The sequence below is a fragment of the Melitaea cinxia genome, chromosome Z, assembly GCF_905220565.1.
Source record: "Melitaea cinxia chromosome Z, ilMelCinx1.1, whole genome shotgun sequence".
Taxonomy (NCBI): Eukaryota; Metazoa; Arthropoda; class Insecta; order Lepidoptera; family Nymphalidae; genus Melitaea; species Melitaea cinxia.
This window is the reverse complement of record NC_059424.1, coordinates 17,945,704-17,965,751: the sequence shown is the minus strand read 5'-3', so window position 1 is coordinate 17,965,751 and position 20,048 is coordinate 17,945,704. Positions and strand designations below refer to the sequence as shown.

The 20,048-nt window shown below is 30.5% G+C and overlaps 1 protein-coding gene across 1 annotated transcript; it reads left to right on the top strand.

Annotated features, from left to right (window-relative positions):
* The first annotated feature begins 818 nt into the window (after window positions 1-818).
* On the top strand, window positions 819-19,260 carry LOC123669058 (nucleobindin-2). Its single transcript, XM_045602720.1, has 10 exons — window positions 819-975; window positions 2,045-2,161; window positions 6,251-6,358; window positions 9,081-9,188; window positions 10,534-10,701; window positions 12,415-12,537; window positions 15,972-16,071; window positions 17,003-17,236; window positions 17,950-18,053; window positions 18,325-19,260. Exons 2-10 carry the CDS (start codon window positions 2,051-2,053, stop codon window positions 19,042-19,044), a joined length of 1,776 nt encoding a protein of 591 aa, XP_045458676.1. The 5' UTR covers window positions 819-975; window positions 2,045-2,050; the 3' UTR covers window positions 19,045-19,260.
* Window positions 19,261-20,048: the final 788 nt, after the last annotated feature.

Below are 20,048 nucleotides of genomic sequence, written 5' to 3'. Positions count from 1 at the left end.
ATAATATTTAATTATAAACTGTGTTTTATTACAAAATTAGTAATATCCCGCATGAAATACAGCGGCATTAAATCAACACATCTCTATCAACTACGTAGTCCTGCACTGAATAATAGGCTTTATCTAAAAAATATTTTTAAATATAAACTTTAAATTTTTGTTGAGACAATTCGAAAAATGTTTGTGTGATTTTCTTATACATGCGAATACCAGAACCCAGAAATGAAACGTTTACTTTTGTACAGTCGGAAAGTTGGAGTTACAATTTTGTTAGGTATTCCTTCTCTAGTTTACACTGCGATTATTACTTTAAAAAAAAATGAATATTCTGATGAATATACATAATATTGTTACAAATATATTGCGAAGCAATTGTTAATATGTCTACCTTTTGAAAACATGCCGTAGTCATAAATGCCGTCATAAATGCCGCGAATAGCCCTTTTTTGCAAAATAAATTGTCTCGATATCTGTAGTATTACCCCACAGTAACAGATCATAAAACACTATGGAAATAGCTAAAATATATTAAATGTGCTGTAGCAACGTCGGTCACATGTCGTACTTTTCTAACTGCGAATGCTGCTGAGCTGAGTCTACCATTCAACGATGATAAATGGGATTAATACCTCATTGTTTTATCCTCAGCGTTTTTTTTTTTTAATTTAAAGTTAAAACTTATTAACACTTATTAATTTTTATGAATACTCTTTACGTCTTTATATTTAAAATTTCCATTTATAATTATTTTTAAGGAAGATCTAAAATATTTTGATATTGGTCATAGTATTTGTGAAGTTGGTACACCTAATATTTGAATGATTATAGTTTAAAGCATTGTTGTGTTGCTTTCGTATTGGAACACGACACGTCATGGTGTTGAAAATAAAATTAATATTTTAGAAATTACTTATATACAATTCTCAATAGTAAATCTTCCAGTGAACAAATTCTTTTCAACTTCTACAATTAAAGGTAAGATTAACGTTTAAACCTTTATAAATAAGACGACAATATAAAATGAAAATTATAGTAAATATGTGATTATTGCGATACTTTCAAAAATTTTAAGGAAAAAAACGAAATTAATTCAGAAACAGAATTAAATATACGTAATACGTACTAATATTTTCATTTATCAAAAATGAATTCTATCAAGTGTAGTAATAATAATAATTAATTCTAATATAAGTATTGTTTATTTTTTTACTGCCTTTTGTTTCAAAATAATATTTTGAAACATCGTTTTTAATAATTTCAATTTACATTTATTTTATTTTACTATTCCACTAAATGACATAAACACCTTACTTCCAAACAATAAGTAAATAAACTATTAGTAGTAATATTTTTATTATATAATTGAATCAATTAAAATATTTATTTTAGAAGTCATTATTGGGTATCACAGTAGACTGTTTTTCTTAATTAAAGTTTAGCTGTAATTAAAAAAAATGGTCAAAATCAGTCACCAATTATATTAAAATATTAATTCTCTAGTTTCAATAACTCAAATTACTAAATACCATTATGTAAAAGGATTTTAATTTAATCTTTTGGTACATGGAAATTCATTACCACTAGGAATTCCCATTTTACAGCCAAAGGGGAAAGCCCTTAGTGGATTTTACAATAGATGATAAGTAATTCATATCAAGTGTTGTTTATTAAAAGTAAGCGTTAGTAAACTAACACTACATAGTATGTAAACCAAAAGGTATATGTATATATTTTTTTCCTTTTTTTATATGACAATGTTGGCAAAAAGCATACAGCTTACGTTATACCTGTTGTGAAGCAATTACCTACAGTAATTATTTATAAACACCCGGAACAGCAGATGCATCACAAAGGCATTGCAGATTCTCTCCAGGACCTCTCTTCCTTACTCTCCACAGGAATACACAACTTGAAAGCAGTGTTATTTAGCTATGATTTTATGTAAGGTTGAACCCAGACGGACCACTCTAGATTTTGAGCTCATTATGTAAAGAATGACTTAATTAATACCTCATTAAATAAAGAATGAATGATTTTTTTTCAGGTCACAATGAGGTTATACTTTCTTATATTTTTATTAGTGGCAATACTCCATTGTTCCTATGCACCTCCTGTAACGCCCGATAAGAAAGAACACGAGAATGAAGCTGTTGATGATCTCGTAAGTAATGAAAAATATTGACTAGCCCATTAGCATAGTTCGCGGTGACTCTGCTTTCTACCCTTGGGGGCTTAATTCACCCCTGAGTTTTTCTGTACTTCTCATATGAGTCAGTGCTATCAGCTAGTTCTTGCCTAAAACAGATGTTAAGACCTTAATAACAAATGAATGTAAAGGTTAAGAATAAGTTTGAGTTTTCAATTGTTTCATACCAAGTTTCGTTCAACATTTTTCACATTAAAAATTAAACATACACTCAATAATATTTATATAACAAATTATATTACTATGAAATTCTAATACAGTATAAGGTAGTGACTCGGAGAGTATTTTTAATCTAAATTTTTTGATGTGTAAAATGCAAATAGTATTAATATGAGTAAGCTCCTTCCTTTAGAAATTGTTAATAGTATTAATAACGTATAAACTTGCAATCATATATTTCTTCTTCTTCTTTTACTTTGGCTCTCTGAAGGCTTTGCCAATATCTGAGTGAAGCTTAGTTTACATTATAAGAATTGTTAAGTTAGAACAGAAAACTTTGCTTTGTGTGAGGCTTTGTGGGAGTGCAGTATATATTTATTTAAATTCTGTATTCATCTAACAAAGCTAAATAATGTAATCATCTTTGCAAAGCGAATTTGTATGTTATCTCAAGCTGCATATTTTACTTCGTATTCAAGCTTTATTATCTATATAATTATGAATACTTGAAGCAAAAACTTTGTACTCCTTTTATAGTTTATATAGAGAAGGAGTGCAGAATACTCATATTTTTTTTTAAATTATGAATAAAAAATACATTAAATCAACAAAGAAAACACACACTACCATGTTTTTGACACACAAATGCATATTATATTCTTTTGTTGATTGTCAGTCTGTTGTCAAATTGATTTTTTTTTAAATATCCATTTTCATTATTTTTTTTAATTTAAAATTTTAATTATGGTCGAATTTCAACCACTGGGCGACCACTAGTAATTATTATTAAGTTACTGACCTAGCAATTTTCGTACTACCCTATTTTTATATATCAATATACCGTTTTTTATTTAAATATTTTTATATGCGAACCTTGTATTTTCAATAACGAACACAAAAAAAGAATTATCCAATTTGGTATTCAAAAGTTATACGCATACATTTCGGCGAATCATATAAATTGACCTTGTATATGAGTCTTAAATGCGCGTAAAGTGTAGCCCTTCTCTTAAAATTATACAGATAATATTTTAAAACTGGTTTTTTGCTACAGTTGAAGGATAGGGTAAATGCTGTGCTTCAGACTTGTTTGGTACAGATTATTATAGCAAAGTAGGACAAAATTGGTAAAGAATGACCTAGAGCTGGAATGAAATAGATGAGTTTGTCTGTTGTCTAGTGTTATGGTAATTTTATAATGCATTGGTATTTATTTTTTTATTGACACAACATGGATTAGTGTGAATTTTGCAAGTAGCAATCAACTAATTATTTAGAAAATTAACATAAAGTCATGCGCAAAATGCGCAGTTTATGAAATGAATATTAAACAATGCTGCATACGCGATGTGTTATTACCTATTACAGTTTTTTTGTACTACCACATTCAACACATTTAACCAAATAGGTACATTTAAAAAATTATTTGTTTTTGGTTGGGCTTTTGTGTATGGTATGTGTATATGTAGCCTATATAGGTACCTATATATTCCTATTTTGTTTGTTTTTATTTATGAGACGATCAAATGATTATGTTTGAAGATGTACATTTATAGGCTTCCTTAATAGTTATCAGTAAATCAAAAATACTTCTTTTTTTTTAACGTGATAATGTCTTAAGAATCGATGAATACCGGCTGCACGCACGAAGTATTACGTTCCGCCTGCGCCTGAGCGTGCAAGCGAGAGCGCGGAACAAGCGATGGAGTAATTAATTTCAATTCATCCAATTTTTCATCAATGTTTCTTTATGACGTTATCACGTAAAACTATCGTCTGTAAACCGACTTTACAGACAGCGAATTTTTCTTGAATATAGTTTTTTTAATATTCGTTTTTAGTACCTTTTTATCCTAATTATATTAATTCTACGTCAATCTAAATTAAGCAAACCTTTAAAAAGTGACGCACATGTGTACCTACTGCTACTGTTCAAGAACAAATACTAATAGAACGAGTAGAAGATGGCATTATGTTGCGATATACATAATAGTTTTATTTTATTTTATATGAACATGTAAATCGCTTCATATTTTAAATTATTTTTATGTTAATTGAGTTAGATTATAGGCTAATTCACATCAAGTCAAGAAGTGAACATAAACGTGAGTAAAACTGGGTGGATGTCTTTTACTAAAAAAAAAAAATAAAAATAAAAAGGCTTGTTGTGTTACAAATATTTAAAAAAAAGTAAAGATTAGCTCTCCAACATCCATGTATTGTTGCATCATTCCACATACGAAGTGCGTCAATCGATTTATATTAGCGTGGCTGAAATGTTTCTACAAAAGAGCTGATTCACTGATATCAGTCACTTTTTGTTTTGGTAAACTATTATCGACTAAAATCTATGCGAACATTGGTATTTAGTAGAATATTCAAGATACAGTTTAGTTTTCAGAATCTCAAATGACGGAATCCAAACATTTTTTTTTTTTATTAATAAAAAATACCAATATTTAATCAGTAGATCTGAACAATGAATGTTACCTTACTGTATGAACAAAGTCGAAATATTATTATATCTCTTAAACTTTTTACCGTAATATTTAAAAATGTCTCTTTGTGTAGGGACGTTGCATTTTAAAAGGACACTATCAGGACATACTCTTTTTTCATACCACGTGCTTTATAAGTAACTCCAATTAATTAAAAAAAAAAAAATTCGACAGCTATGTTCTGCCCTTTTAAATGCCTTATTTTTTTTAATAATTATTATTTATACACCTAATACAAACACCTAACTAAAATAGAACACATTAGTTCACGCCATTTTTGACGCCAACTTGTGGAGACCTATGCCCAGCAGTGGACTGAATTAGGCTGAAATGATAACTAAAATATAAATTAAAACAAAATAGTTTACGCATTATAAGTTACCAACTAAATATCATTTTTCACAGTATTCGTTTTTAATAAAAGTATTATCGTCATGTAGCAAAGAATTCTCAGTAATATTGAAAATCAATAATAGCTTAATTATGATAAATTTGTTTATTGTTATCACGGTAGCAGTTATATTGATAAAGAAAATCTGAAATCTGTAAAGTACACGCTAATCATATTGAATGTTTCAATGTGGATTAATGCGATTGTTGTAAACCTGTGCTACGTGAATATTTGATAACCATTGTTACAATTGTATGCTGCTAGCGAACGTATAAATAACAAAAAAAAAGTAAAGAATATTTTATTAGAAATTTAGAGTTTATTAGTAAATAAATAAATAAATATCTACACAATACACACACGGTCGTCTGTTCCTAAAAAAAAAAAATATATGTAGCTATATACCAGTCGGCTGTTACCTATAACACAAGCATTAAGTTGCTTACTTTAGGAACAGACGACCGTGTGTGTATTGTGTAGATATTTATTATAAAAAAAAAAAAAAAAAATTAGTAAATATCAGTTGTTGTTTGTTTTTTTAAATATTCTAAATGAAATATATAAATAACATTTATTTAATGACGTCAGCACAATTCATACTTTTCGAGCGAACAACTTATTATTGTGAATGCATAGCGTCTATTTGTCAGTCAGTACTACACATTTTAATCTCATTCATTTCAGCCTAATACAGTCCACTGCTGAACATAAGCTTTCACAAGTTCGCGCCAAAAATGGCGTGAACTCATGTGTTTTGCCCATTTTAATCTATAATTCTATAATATAACATAAAACTGAAGAATTTGGTTGATCGCGTTTATCTCCGAGATACGAATTGAAAAATTGTTTTGATGTTTGATAGCCTCGTTACAAAGAAAGGCTAAAAGCTCTATAATACGATACCAATATAAAGGAAACATCAATGAAAAATGTAAAAACGTGATAATATGAAATAGCAAGCAGAGCAGTCTAAATAAATTGTTTTTCTTCTTACAGGTCGAGTACACAGAGTACCACAGGTACCTTCAAGAAGTTGTACAGGCGTTAGAAAGCGATCCAGACTTCAGAGAACGATTGGAGAAAGCCGATGAAGACGATGTTCGCGTAAGTATATATAACGAACTTTATTTTGGTTTTGATAAATTAATTTAAAATATAAATAGTATTATTATGTATATAAAAATATTAAATACTAACAGTACATTATAATTTCACCCCCGTAATTTCCGTGCCGGAAGGAATATCGGGCTAAAAGGTTGCTACGTTTCATTCTAGATCTCTATTAAAATACAATATGTCATTAAATCTGATAAGTAATTTTTGCATGAAAGCAGGTTAATAATACCCTGTCAGATTAGTCAATATCATAAAGTCAATAACAGAAAAGTAAGAATTGTATTTGCTCGCAAACGAAAAAAACCGACTTCAATTACAGCGACAAGTAATACAACGTAGGTAGAAAAATAGTCAAGTAAATACGCGTTATCAAAGATTACTCAAAAAGTTGTTATCAGATCTCAATGAAATTTGAAAAATGATATGATAAACATCAGCTTTCGATTAAATTAAAAATCATCAAAATCGGTACACCCAGTAAAAAAGTTATGCGGTATATACAACGTAGGTCGACGAAAAAATAGTAAAGTAAAAACGCCTTATTAGATATAGTTCGAAAAGTAGTTGTTAGATCTCAAAAAAATTTAAGTGCGACCAAATGACACACGACCTTTTGATTAAAAAAAAAATGTCGAAATCAGTGCAGCCAGTCAAAAGTACTGAAGTAACATACATAAAAAAAAAACAAACAAAAAATACAGTCGAAAAACAAATATACTCGTATATTAGTGATGTGAAAGTATCATTTCTTTAGCCTATTGTTTAAAGAACTTTTTACAAAAAGCTTAAAACGCTTCGTTAGAGAGGAAAATATGAACAAAAAAAAAAGATTGAATGTACGCGTTAGCGAACTTAGCGAGGTACTTTCTACATGAATAAATGTTACTACAATTAACCGAAAATTATAATGATGAAAAAATGTATCTTGATTAAACATTTATTTTTAATTTTTTGTTCATTATGATTATTAAAAGGAAAAAATCGTTTGCGGTAATGATAAACTATTTACTTAATAGATTTTCACTTACATTTTCACGGTAAGGAAATATCCCGAAATAACGAGGTTATAATATGACATAGCTTTACGTTTCGTAGTTAAATAAATAGATGATTATAGGAAACACGGGTGTAATCGCAATGAATGCATAGTAGAAAAGCTGAAGATAATATTTTATTGTCCCTCAATTTTAATCTCGCGATAAAGTTATCCAAATGAAATAAAAAAAAATTTAGTTGCTGTAAAATAGTACTAATTATTTAATTAGATATTATTTAATAAGATATTATTTAGTTAGATATTATTTAATTAGATACGTAAAATTTTAAAGTGAATGCGAGTTAAACTGCCTGACATCTTATAGTTGATGTTAACCCCTATCGCATTCTATTATAATAATACTAGGCAATTGTATGAGTTTTTAAAGCAGTATAACATTTAAAATAAACATTCTGAACCGTTAGATAAATATAAAAATATCAAGTCAACAATTTTCATAGTTAAAACAAATACTTGTTACCTGTTGTGTCTACCACTGTTTTTATCGCTGAATCGATTTGCCGTATCTTATCTTTGTACCAAACAAAATGATTTATATAGTTTTACATGTATGTATGTTTCACATTTAAATCACATTCATACTATTTGCCTTACATTCATACACTTCGAAGAAGGGTTAAACATGTGTGTGTATGTGTGTCGGGTCCGACACTCTACTGGATTTTACTCATTAAGAATGATTACAGTAATATTTAAAATGTATTTAATACGCAAATGGAGTAAATGAAGACACTTTGTATATAAATTAATCTTATATTTTTTTGGTATATGATTCCAAAATGTAGTACGCTAGAGTCGTTGCGCTGTAAAATGTAACTCAACGGTACAACAAACGGTACTGTTTTTTGCGATCTCATTCCCAATATTTTTTCATATCACGGGAGTTATATCGTCTCTTTAGGAGTCAAGCAAAACATACATGTTATTAATCTGGCGTCCATCCGTTTAGCATACCATACCATACCATACCATACTATAACGCATACCATAGCCGAAATTATAAAAAGTGGAAAAAAAATTAAGCAGTATTAAGTACAGCGCATTACTACGTAACTTAAATATTGATAAAATTTGAAGAAGAAAAAAAAGTACAACTCAGGTGAAGACACGGTCATTGACACGACACTAGTGTACACACGACGGTAATTTCATAAATAAGAATTATTTAATTATTAATTATATTAATTTTAATAAAGCGTTAGGGCAAGTAAGTTGAATATTTAGGTTAAAGTAATATCGATCGCGATATCGCATTTAAATAGAGTTTATATTAATAACACGTTGTTGATGAAAATTATTATTTGCACGAGAACTGTAGCGCCAAATTCACAAACAAGAAAATTGCATACGTACAATCGGGCATCAAGATTTTCCATGCGATAGCATGGCTTTGTTTCTCAGTTCTATCCTGCATTTTGAGTTATAACTGTTTATTGATTTTGAGATTTTTGATATTCTGTGACTATGGATTTTCCACTGCCGTCAAAATAAAGGCGATCACAAAATAAAGGCGATCACAAAATAACAATCGAGGTAACTACCGTGTGAGTTTAATTATTAATAGTGTTGCCACTATACATGTAACAGGTTGAAAAATTTCTGTCTGTCGTAATATAGTTTTTTTTTTTTTTAATTTTTTAAATTATATTCCAGTCCGGTAGAATAGCGGAGCAACTAGACTTCGTCAACCATAATGTCAGAAGCAAACTTGATGAGATTAAACGTCAAGAGCTTGAGAGGCTTCGGCATCTTGCGACAAAGGTAAAAGTATTTACTACATAAGTACTAAAGTTAAAAAGAAAAAATAAAATTACAAAGTTTTGAAATGAAACCGGTTTGATAATTGTCAAGAATTAAAAAAAGGTTTGCATCATTCCTACCGATACTGTAAGGTAAAGGCAGTAAAATCATAAAAATTTAGTTCAAATTTCGAAAGTTTTTCTAAAATAGATTTAATGATATATTTTACAACTACCTTCTGCCTGCGACTTCGTTCGCGTGGACTTAACTTTAATTTAAGAACAAATTTGGTTAACATAAAAAAGGTTACATTGAGCCCACCTAATAGATAGACATGCTGTCACGGATTTTTTTTAACAATCTTTAAAAGGGAACAATTCTGTCATACATGATTTTTGCGAAACTTTAACTGTTTACGCAGCGTAAGCAGCGGAAGCTCCCAAAAGGGACTACTACTCACTCGATTTTGAGACTTTCTTCATTGGTGCTCCGCTTCTATTGATCTTAGCGTGATGATATATAGCCTATAGCCTTCCTCGATAAAAGGGCTATCCAACTCTGAAAGAAATTTTTCAAATTGGACCAGTAGTTCCTGAGATTACCGCGTTCAAGTAAACAGACAAACAATCTCTTTAGCTTTTTAATATTAGTATTTTAATATAGTATATGTCGTAAAATAGCAGTATATGTCGTTTACTGCCTTTAGCTGTGCGCGATAGCATAGTAGCAAGACGACATAGAAGAGTCATCGTGAACGACTTTTATGATAATATTCAATTAGATGAACTTATTTATACGAATCTTATAGCATCATATAGTTTCGTTACTTAGTTTAAATTTATATTTTATGAATGTACAAAGTAACTAAGAGCATGCTTTAATATGCATAAAATTAGTAGTGGAATTTTTAAATTGTTGATTGAAAAGCAATCAGTATCATTTGATAAGGATGTATCGTATTTGTGACGCATAAAATATTTGATGCGGATTAATAATTCATTCAATAGGCCAAATCAATTTTATTTTCTATAAAAATGAAATTGACTTAAACATTCGTAACTTGCTCGTTAATATTATGAAAATAATTGTTTTATTAAGTAATTTTTCGGTCTATATATAAAAAAAAAAAAATAACTATAAAAACTATTTTTTAGAAACTTTATTTGTGTTTTAAATTCAATTATGTCTTGCCAATGTAGGTTTTTTATACTCAATAAATGTTCTAAAAGTTCTTTTTTTTTCGGTCGTGTTATGTTGGTCTATTACTATATAATTAAATATTAAAATTTCATTTAGTGTATTTCCGTATACAAATTTCAAAATAATGTAATTAAAAGTTTTCAAGTGTTGCCTCATTTTTTAACAGCAATATGAGCTAACGAACGATCTCGACGTTCATGGCAAAGTACCTTCAAATGAACATTTGGACCATTCGAACCCTCACACATTCGAAATTGAGGACTTAAAGAAACTTATACAGAAAACCACAGCTGATTTAGAAGCCGCTGATAAGAAAAGGAAAGAAGAATTTAAGGTAATAATATAATCTTAAATCTTACAATGACTTGTTCAAATTATATTAATTATTATTTATTAATTATGTAGAGTATTTACACACTAAAATCGACCTCTAGTCTAGTAGAAACAAAAGTAAAACTGTGATTAATTTTTTAGGCTTTATAAGCAGTATAATAATAAGTAAAAAGTATTGAAACATAAGTATTATTATTTCATATATTTTTTACATAATCATAATTATGTTTTTTTTTTTTGTGTAAATTGTCGTGGTTATGATCAAGATTGTCATTTTGTTCAAGCATCAATATTGTAATAATTATTATACATAGTCTGGCCATAAATACTGTTACAGTTAAAAATAAACAAAATATTACATTTGAATTTGGAATCTGTCATTTTTATATGATTGTTCAGTCTTTTCTCATTTTCGCGCCAATACATTGTAAAATATTTTGTGATATTAAAATGGGTGACAAAGACAAATGAATCACTGTGATTGCATTACACTAGCATTAGGTATGGAGCCAAATACAATTTTAAAAACTCCTTACGCTTGGTATTATTCAAATGTTTGTGTACCGGGCTATAGATAGGTAAAACGTAACCTCTGTTTTTGACAGAAAAAGATCTGGCCGTCCACGTAGTTGTCGTACTAAAAAGGCGACCAAAACATGGCGACCAATTCTTTCTGGGAAAGAATTCGCAGAAATCCTATCCGAAAGCAAAAGATTTTGTCTCGGGACATGAAGATAGCACCTAGAATCATGTCGCGTATTTTAAAAGACGACTTAGGACTTGCAGCCTATAAGAGATGCAGTAGTCATTTCTTAACTGATAATTTAAAAAAGAATATGGTGGTAAAATCAAAACAACTACATAAACGGTACGCAAAGGGAGGTCGCAGAAAAATTTTGTTTGCGGATGAGATAATTTTTACAATTGAGCAATATTTTAAGAAAGTTAAGAAACTCTAAGAAAGTTTCCCAATTAGTCAATAGAGTACTACGTGGAAATTATCCGACTTCATGGTTTGGTGGGGGTGTTAACTATGAAGAAGTGACAGCCATATTTTTGTTAAAAAGGTATCAAAACAGCGGCACAAATGTATCAAGATAACATTCTTTAGAAGGTAGTAAAGCCCCTTAACAACGCTTTGTTTAATAACTAAGAATGGTCCTGTCAGCAAGACTCGGTGCCAGGTCATAAAGCTCAATCCACCCAATCTTGGTTAGAAACCAACGTTCCGGACTTAACCGGAGCTGAAGAGACTCAGAAGACTGGATATCAACTAGTCTCGATCTTAATACGCTGGATTATGATTTATGGTCAATTTTAGAGCGTATGGCTTGGTCTAAATGCCATGATAATTTGGATACCCTAAAACAATCCAAACGATTGCTAGTAAAGAATTTTCCCATGGAAAAGGTGCGTGCTTCTATTGATAACTGGCCTCAACGTTTAACGGACTGTATTGCGGCCAATGGAGACTACTTCGAATAAGCTTTATATATTTTTAATGGTTTTATATGAAATATTAATGTAGTAAATTAACACACTGTAATATTAATAAATGTTACGTGCAATAGAAAAAATGGTATTTTTCTTTGTAACAATATTTATGGTAAGACTATGTATATAGTTATCATAATTACATAACAAAAGTCCATGAACAACTATCAATATTATGCCAGAAACCACTCCAAACAAAATAATAATAAATTTCTTTTAGGAATATGAAATGCAAAAGGAGTTCGAAAAGCATCAAAAACTCGAAGCCATGGACGAGGCTCATAAGAAAGAGTATATGGAGGCTATGAAAAAAGAAGAAGAGGCCAAGAAACATCACCAGCCGGTAATATATTATGTTTTATTATATTAAAAAATAGCTAAATTTTTAAAATGCGCTTTTTTGTATGTGATTTACTGAAGTTTTTCTTGACTAAACTAAAGAAAAATTGTGCAGCTAAATTTAATTTCATTTTGCATTAGTAGGGCAGTTTTTCAAAGAAAATTATTCATATTTCCATCTGAGCTTAGGAAGAGAAATTTTTGGAAGGATGGTGGAGGGATAAAATTTATTTTGTTTGTTAGTCTCACACAAAAATTAATCAGCTCTTTCCAATGGAACTCAATGTGCAAATAGTTGGAAATCCACATTAATATATACCTAGGCTATATTATATTCCATAATTCTCTCGAGGTTGAGTAATACACGGTAAAATTCAAGTGATGCAGTAAGTTGGCTTATAATACATCACATCCTGACCAATTGATGCAAAATAATAACATAAATTTGAAAGTTACTTAGTGGGAATGATATACAAGTACTTTTTATTTAATTCAATGTTGTTTTAAAATGTAGCTCGTAATAGATAAATCATAGCAGATCGTCATATATATAACTTTATTGTATAATAAGCGGACATGGTACTATTAAATTTTTTATCTTACAAGTTTGTTTGTAGACAATGAGCGCTAACGACAATACTGCAGTGCGAAAAGGAGAAATCCTATTTTTATCCTATTTTTCCTATTTTTTTATTAACTTTTATTAAATTTTGACGCCAATAAATTTCGTTTTTATAAAAATGTACGTACTATTTAATACAATACGACACAAATAAAAATACTTTATTGTATAATTAGAAACAATAATTGTGTTTGCTCGCAAACGAAAAAAAAACCGACTTCAATTACATCGACAAGTAATACAACGTAGATCGACGAAAAAATAGTCAAGCAACAACAACATTATCAAAACACGCAACAACAACACGTTATCAAACAACGCATTATCAAAGATTACTCAAAAAGTAGTTATCCGATCTCGATGAAATTTAAATGTGACCACATGATAAACTTCGGCTTTCGATTAAATTAAAAATCATTAAAATCTGTAAACCTAATAAAAAGTTATTGCGGATTTTCAAGAAGTTCCCTCGATTTCTCTAGGATCCCATCATCAGATCCTGGTCTCCTTATCATGGTACTAAACTTGGGATATCTCCTTTCCAACAAAAAAAGAATTATCAAAATCCGTATATCCAGTAGAAAGTTATGCGGTATAATATAACGTAGGTCGACGAAAAAAGCGTCAAGTAAAAACGCATTATTAGATATAGCTCGAAAAGTAGTTGTTAGATCTCAAATAAATTTAAATGGGACCAATTGGCACACACCACCTTTCGATTAAAAGAAAATTTGTCGAAATCGCTCCACCGAGTCAAAAGTTCTGATGTAACATACATAAAAAAAAAAACAAAAATACAGTCGAATTGAGAACCTCCTCCTTTTTTGGAAGTCGGTTAAAAAAATATGAAAAATATGTACAGAAAGCGGTCTTGTCGCTAAAGAGCGATTTCTTCGAGGCAACCTTAGGACAAAGCAAATGGTCTAGCGTGAGCATTGGTGTACAAGTTACAATAAATTTATGATAAATATTCAAATAATGAAACACATGCACACATACAAATAAATACATAAATACTTATAAATTAATTGTTTATTGTCGAGTTTCAAGAAAATGCTTCCTAGCAGTCTTTTTAAAGTATTTAAACTAAGAGGAGTGAGAAGGAATTTCAAGAAGTAAACTATTGTCGGAACGAAGACAGCGTTCATGGGAATCACCAAGGAATTTGAATCGTTCCTTCAGATAGGATGGTATAACAGGGTTCAATAAAATAGAGTAAAGGTTAAGGATATGAGTATTCCTGCGATATACGGAAATATGATCATATTTTCCTAGTCCAAATATAATCTTATTTATTTATTTATTACAGTTTACATTTATTGCACTTACAGTATACAACCAAGACGTACAATAAACAAGCATAAATTAATAACACTACAACAAATACACTAAAAAAATAACAATTTATCTTATAATACGAGTGTACACATTAACATAATTCTAAATACTCAAAGCAAGATTTCACAAATGAAGACGAATTCATAGCGAATATATCAATAAATTAAATATATCATACATAACTAAACACACATATATATATATATATATATATATATATATATATATATATATATATATATATATATATATATATATATATATACCAATACATACAAATAAAAATCTAATAGACATTATGAATATATACTACATAGTGCAAGAGAAATATAAAATCATGGAATCTGTAGCAATATTATATATTTACAGTAACCGTATTTGTAAACTCCGACTTAATAATGATCTTTCAAAGAACTGTTAAATGACCCTAATGTGCACGCCTTATGTTCATGAATGAAGAATTCCATAGACGGGCAGCTTGGACAGATATAAAGCTAGAGTCATACTATCAGAATGGTCGATATATGTAACTTATTACATATATCCAGTATATGCAGTTGCTATATGCATTTCAAATTTGTTTATATGAATGTTTTATGTACGTTAGTTAGTATTACCCTTTGTTGAGTTTAGTGCAATTTTAAAATTTGATTGTTTGAATGTTTTGATTTCCATTTAAAAAATAATTATTATAGTCAATACCTTTTTTTAAATATATCCACTACAAGTATAAAGAAATAATTAACTACAACTTCATTTTTTTTTTAAATAAAAATTAATATATTTTTTGAGAACTAGCAATAGCCTGGAGTCTAGACTTTTACCTTGTAATTGAATGTTAGTTCCTCTAGAGATGTAAGTGTTCCCTTAAAATTAGCGGTTTTATCTGGTCAGTTACTGGCTATTTTCATTGAAAATATTACGTCATATGTTATGACAAGGACATAGGTCATAGATAACATATAACAAATAAACATAAAATTCGAAGAACTTTGTTAGTGTTTATGTTATCGAAATATAAACAAGGTTTTAAATATAAAAACAACATCGCATCGTATATTTTACTTGGCAACTTTTTTTTTTCTGTTTCAAGCTTATCAATGTTTTTATAGTTTGAAATGTGATAAAAGTATTTTTAGAGCGAATTAATATATTAACATCAATGAATATCCTTATTAATGTAACTTGAATGTTTTGGCCTGTATCAAGATTCTCGATGTCTTGGAAAGTAATACTAATTATACAAAACCTATTGTTTAAGTTTTTTACTCAGCTTACAAAGCAATACAGCTTTATCTGTCAGTCGTCGTTATCTTTGAATTATAAGACTTTTGTGATCAATGAATTTAATCTTGTCTTAATTGATGATCTTGTTTGTATGTATACGTATGATATGCTTTTTTTTCGTACGCAATAAGTTATTGTGAAATGGTAAGATTGTATAATTGTAGTAAATGTTTGTGAAATATGTGTAACAGCTCCATCACCCGGGCTCTAAGCAACAATTAGAGGAAGTATGGGAGAAACAGGACCACATGGACCAACAATTTAACGCGAAAGCCTTCTTCATGATGCATGGTGAGTCCGTGGCAATATTAACTATTGTGTTGTTTGTGACAGCTCCATCATCCTGCTTCAAAGAAACAACTTTTAGAGGTATGGAATATCGCCGACAAAATGGACCCAAACGATTTCAACCCGAAAGTCTTTTTCGCGCTGCATGGTAAGCGTATGTATGTGTAGGTTGTTCGTTTGATGTTTTTTTTTTTTTGTATATTTCGTTATTGTGTTGTCCTTGTTGTTTAGTTATAGTTGTTTTATTCGTGGCTTGATTATTGTTGTTGGTCATTTCTTTTGTTTATTTAGCTTTGCTTATCACGTGATACGAGCACAATTTTAATTTAAACAGAATCGATGTAATTTTTTTTTATCCACCAACCCGCGTTGGAGCAGCGTGGTGGATTAAGCTGTTATCCTTCTCCTACATGGGGAAAGAGGCCTATGCCCAGCTGTGGGATATTACAGGCTGAGGCGATGTAATTTTAGGTGTCAGTGTGCTACTTTTCGTAATTTATTGAATTCGGTGTTTCTAGAGAATCTTTTAGTCTTTTACTTAATTCAAAATGTTGTTAGATTTTTTTTACATAACCGAATCGTTATCTTTTTAACAGCGTATGTATGTCGTTAAATTAGATATTTGTTGCTGAAATATATTTTCGTATTTTCAATTACATCTTGCATGCATTTCGACTACTCGTAGTTGTTTCAAATTACTTACCTTATGTGCTTGTTTTTGCTGTTATATATTATGTTAATGCTAGCATTTTCTTCATATTGTGTTTATCTCAATTGATCTATAGGCATAACATTATCGTATTAGTAGAATTAATATTATTGTTCATTGATATTGCATTTTTGATCATTGTTTTTCCAACTACCATTTGTCATAGATCACTAAATAATAATAAAAAAGTTAACAAATTATATAATAAATTTTAATCTGAATTAGATGTCGACGGCAATGGAGTATGGGATGCAGATGAAGTAAAAGCACTATTTATCAAGGAATTAGACAAAATGTATGGTCCAGGTGGTCCCAATAAGGATTTACATGAGCGTGCTGAAGAAATGGAACGTATGAGGGAACACTTCTTCAAAGAAAATGACCGCAACCATGACGGTCTGATCGATTATAATGAGTTTATGATGGAAACGCAAAGGGCTGAGTTCAATCAAGATGAAGGTTTGTATACAATATATTTCTGGTGGACTTATTAGCGTAAATATAGAGATGGTCTTATCGGGATAAAACTATATAATAAGTTTGGAAATACAAGAAAAAAAAAAATTAAAATTAGTTTATTTCTTCCATGTTTTTATGGTAAATGTAGCACTCTCTAGCGCCCTCGATATGTAACGGAGAGTTAAAATTGTTGCTAATAGTCTAATTACTTAAATATTTTTTTTTTTGTACACACTTATTTGTGTTTTGTTTGAATTTGGTCTTTATTTTAACACAAAAGACAGTAAAATTTTGCACTGAACTAACTTTAAAACTTATTTTTAAAGACACTTTCAATAACATATAACATTCCGCTATTTACACAGTTTATTAAGTTTATTTACCGAGTACCTACTTCATAGTCCAGAGTTTGTATTCGCAATCATGATATATATTTTGTACTTTTAAAAAGGTGTATTTTTAACTGTTCATTTATTTAATAAAGAAAATCAAAATACAAGAACAATGACAACCCTGGTATCGTAATTTACTCTCCTTAGTAATAGAACTTACTTATAATTATACTTTTTTTTAAAATTAATAATACCATTTAAGTTTTTAAATTTGATGCAATTTTGTATAAATCATACTTTGTGTCTCTCAAAAATACTTTATTTAGTTCTCCTGTCTTTTTCGTAGTGTTTTATTTTTTATACCTTTATATTTCTTCTTAGGTTGGCAACCAATTGAAGAAAACCAAATCTACACCCAAGATGAATATCAAGCGTACGAACGTAGGAGACTTGAAACACTCCACTATCTCCAACAACGCGGTTTGGTAAGCAAACATATCAAATCAAAACTAATCTTAACTCGTGATTGTGTGTGCTTGTAGATGTTTTAATAATGAAAAGTTTCTTAATGTGTATGATTACTTGCATTTGTACTTTTTTTTAAAATCATGGTTAATTTGGATCATTGGTTTATTTTTTATACATATACAGAAATTTAAGTTTATTTAATTTATTTGGTAAAGTATTTTTCGAAAATTCAAAGTAAGTACATTAAATTTAAACAAAAGTTCGATTTATTCTATTACAATATTACAGGTTGACGTACATGGTCGCCCAATACCTGGCGCTGAGCATCAGATACATCAAGCGATTAAAGAATTTAGACAACAGCAAGAGATTTATCAACAGCACCATGGCCAAGGACAGTACTACCCGCAAGGACAACCTCAGCATGCTCCTAGTCAACCTCAATACCAACAGTATCCAGGGCAACAACAAGGACAATATCAAGGACAAGCTCCAGGACAATACCAAGGTCAGGTACCTCAAGGTCAACCTCAGTATCAAGGACAGGCACCTCAATCACAGTTCCAAGGTCAAATACCCCAAGGGCAACCTCCACAACAATATCAAGGACAAGGACAACTCCAGGGAAAGGAAGTACCTCAGGGACAGTACCAAGGCCAGGTTCCCCAAGGACACCCTCAAGGACAATACCAAGGTCAAGTACCCCAAGGACAACCTCAGTACCAGGCATCACCTCAAGTTCAACCAATACAAACTCAACAACAAAATGCCAATTTAAATCAAGGTCAACCAAATCAGGTGCAACAACGACAGCAGCAGCAACAACAACAACAACAGCAACAGCAACCACCGCAGCAGCAACAACAACAACAGCAACCACCGCAGCAGCAGCAACAACAACAGCAACCACTGCAGCCACCGCAGCAGCAACAACAACAAGGTCAATTGCCACCAATTCAACAAAATCAAGGACAGCCACAAAATCCTCCAAATGTAATAAACCATTAATAAAACTCCCATCGCTTGAAATATAGATATACGATGTTTTATATGTTTAGTTATTTAAGAAAATAGACAATATTATTTTCCTATGTGTTGTGCTGTTTGAAATGGTGCCAATTTAGTCTATTGCATTGTTTCCACTGTAATAAACATTATTAAACTGTTCTCCATTTTGTCTATACTATTGGGATTATAGATTTTAATTATATCAATGTGATTGCATCTTATAGTTTTATTTAGTAACTCTACCAACAAACTCATTGTTTTTAACACTTTGAACTTCGTCTCTTCAGGTTGTCTTTTATTCTGTTCACTGAACGTTGACCATAGAATTAGGTATATTTTTTAATATCGCAGTAGAAAATCTAATAAATGTTGTTGATACCTCTGTTATATAAAGGCGTATCTGACACTCTTGACATTTTGACATTGACCACCTACATGATTGCCGTGTGGTGTCGGCCGAGTAGAATAGCATCACCCCCTTTCATCCCGTGCGGGTCGTAAAGGGCGACCGAGGGATAAACCTGGCTCAAAATGATCAGGGTTCTGGAGAAGGCAAACATCCAACAAGGTCATTTGAAATCCGGAATGAGGTCTCCGTCAAGTATTCGTGGCATAGCTCTAAAATGTGAAAGACTCCTGCAACCGAACTGGCTCCACACGTCCACTCGTCGTTCCTGTGGGCCTAGCCAGTGAGGTCGAGAGGGTGGCGCAGAGCTTATGCAACTCGGCGTTTTCCTAAAGAGTGTCCTAGGCAACACAGTGTCTTTCTGACACTGTCTAAATCGTCTGCAATAGACGGATTAAGGCCAATGATGACCTACATGACGGCGTCTGCGATAGATATGACGCCATCAATGAAGAGTTCATTCCATCGAATAATATAAAAAGTAGTATTTGCAAGATGAGGCTTGAATGCGCAGTCGTCAATAATATGGTTGCCTGACATCCATACACGTTTTACAAACGGTCTAATTAAAAAAAATTAATAAGAATTGTAGGTGAAC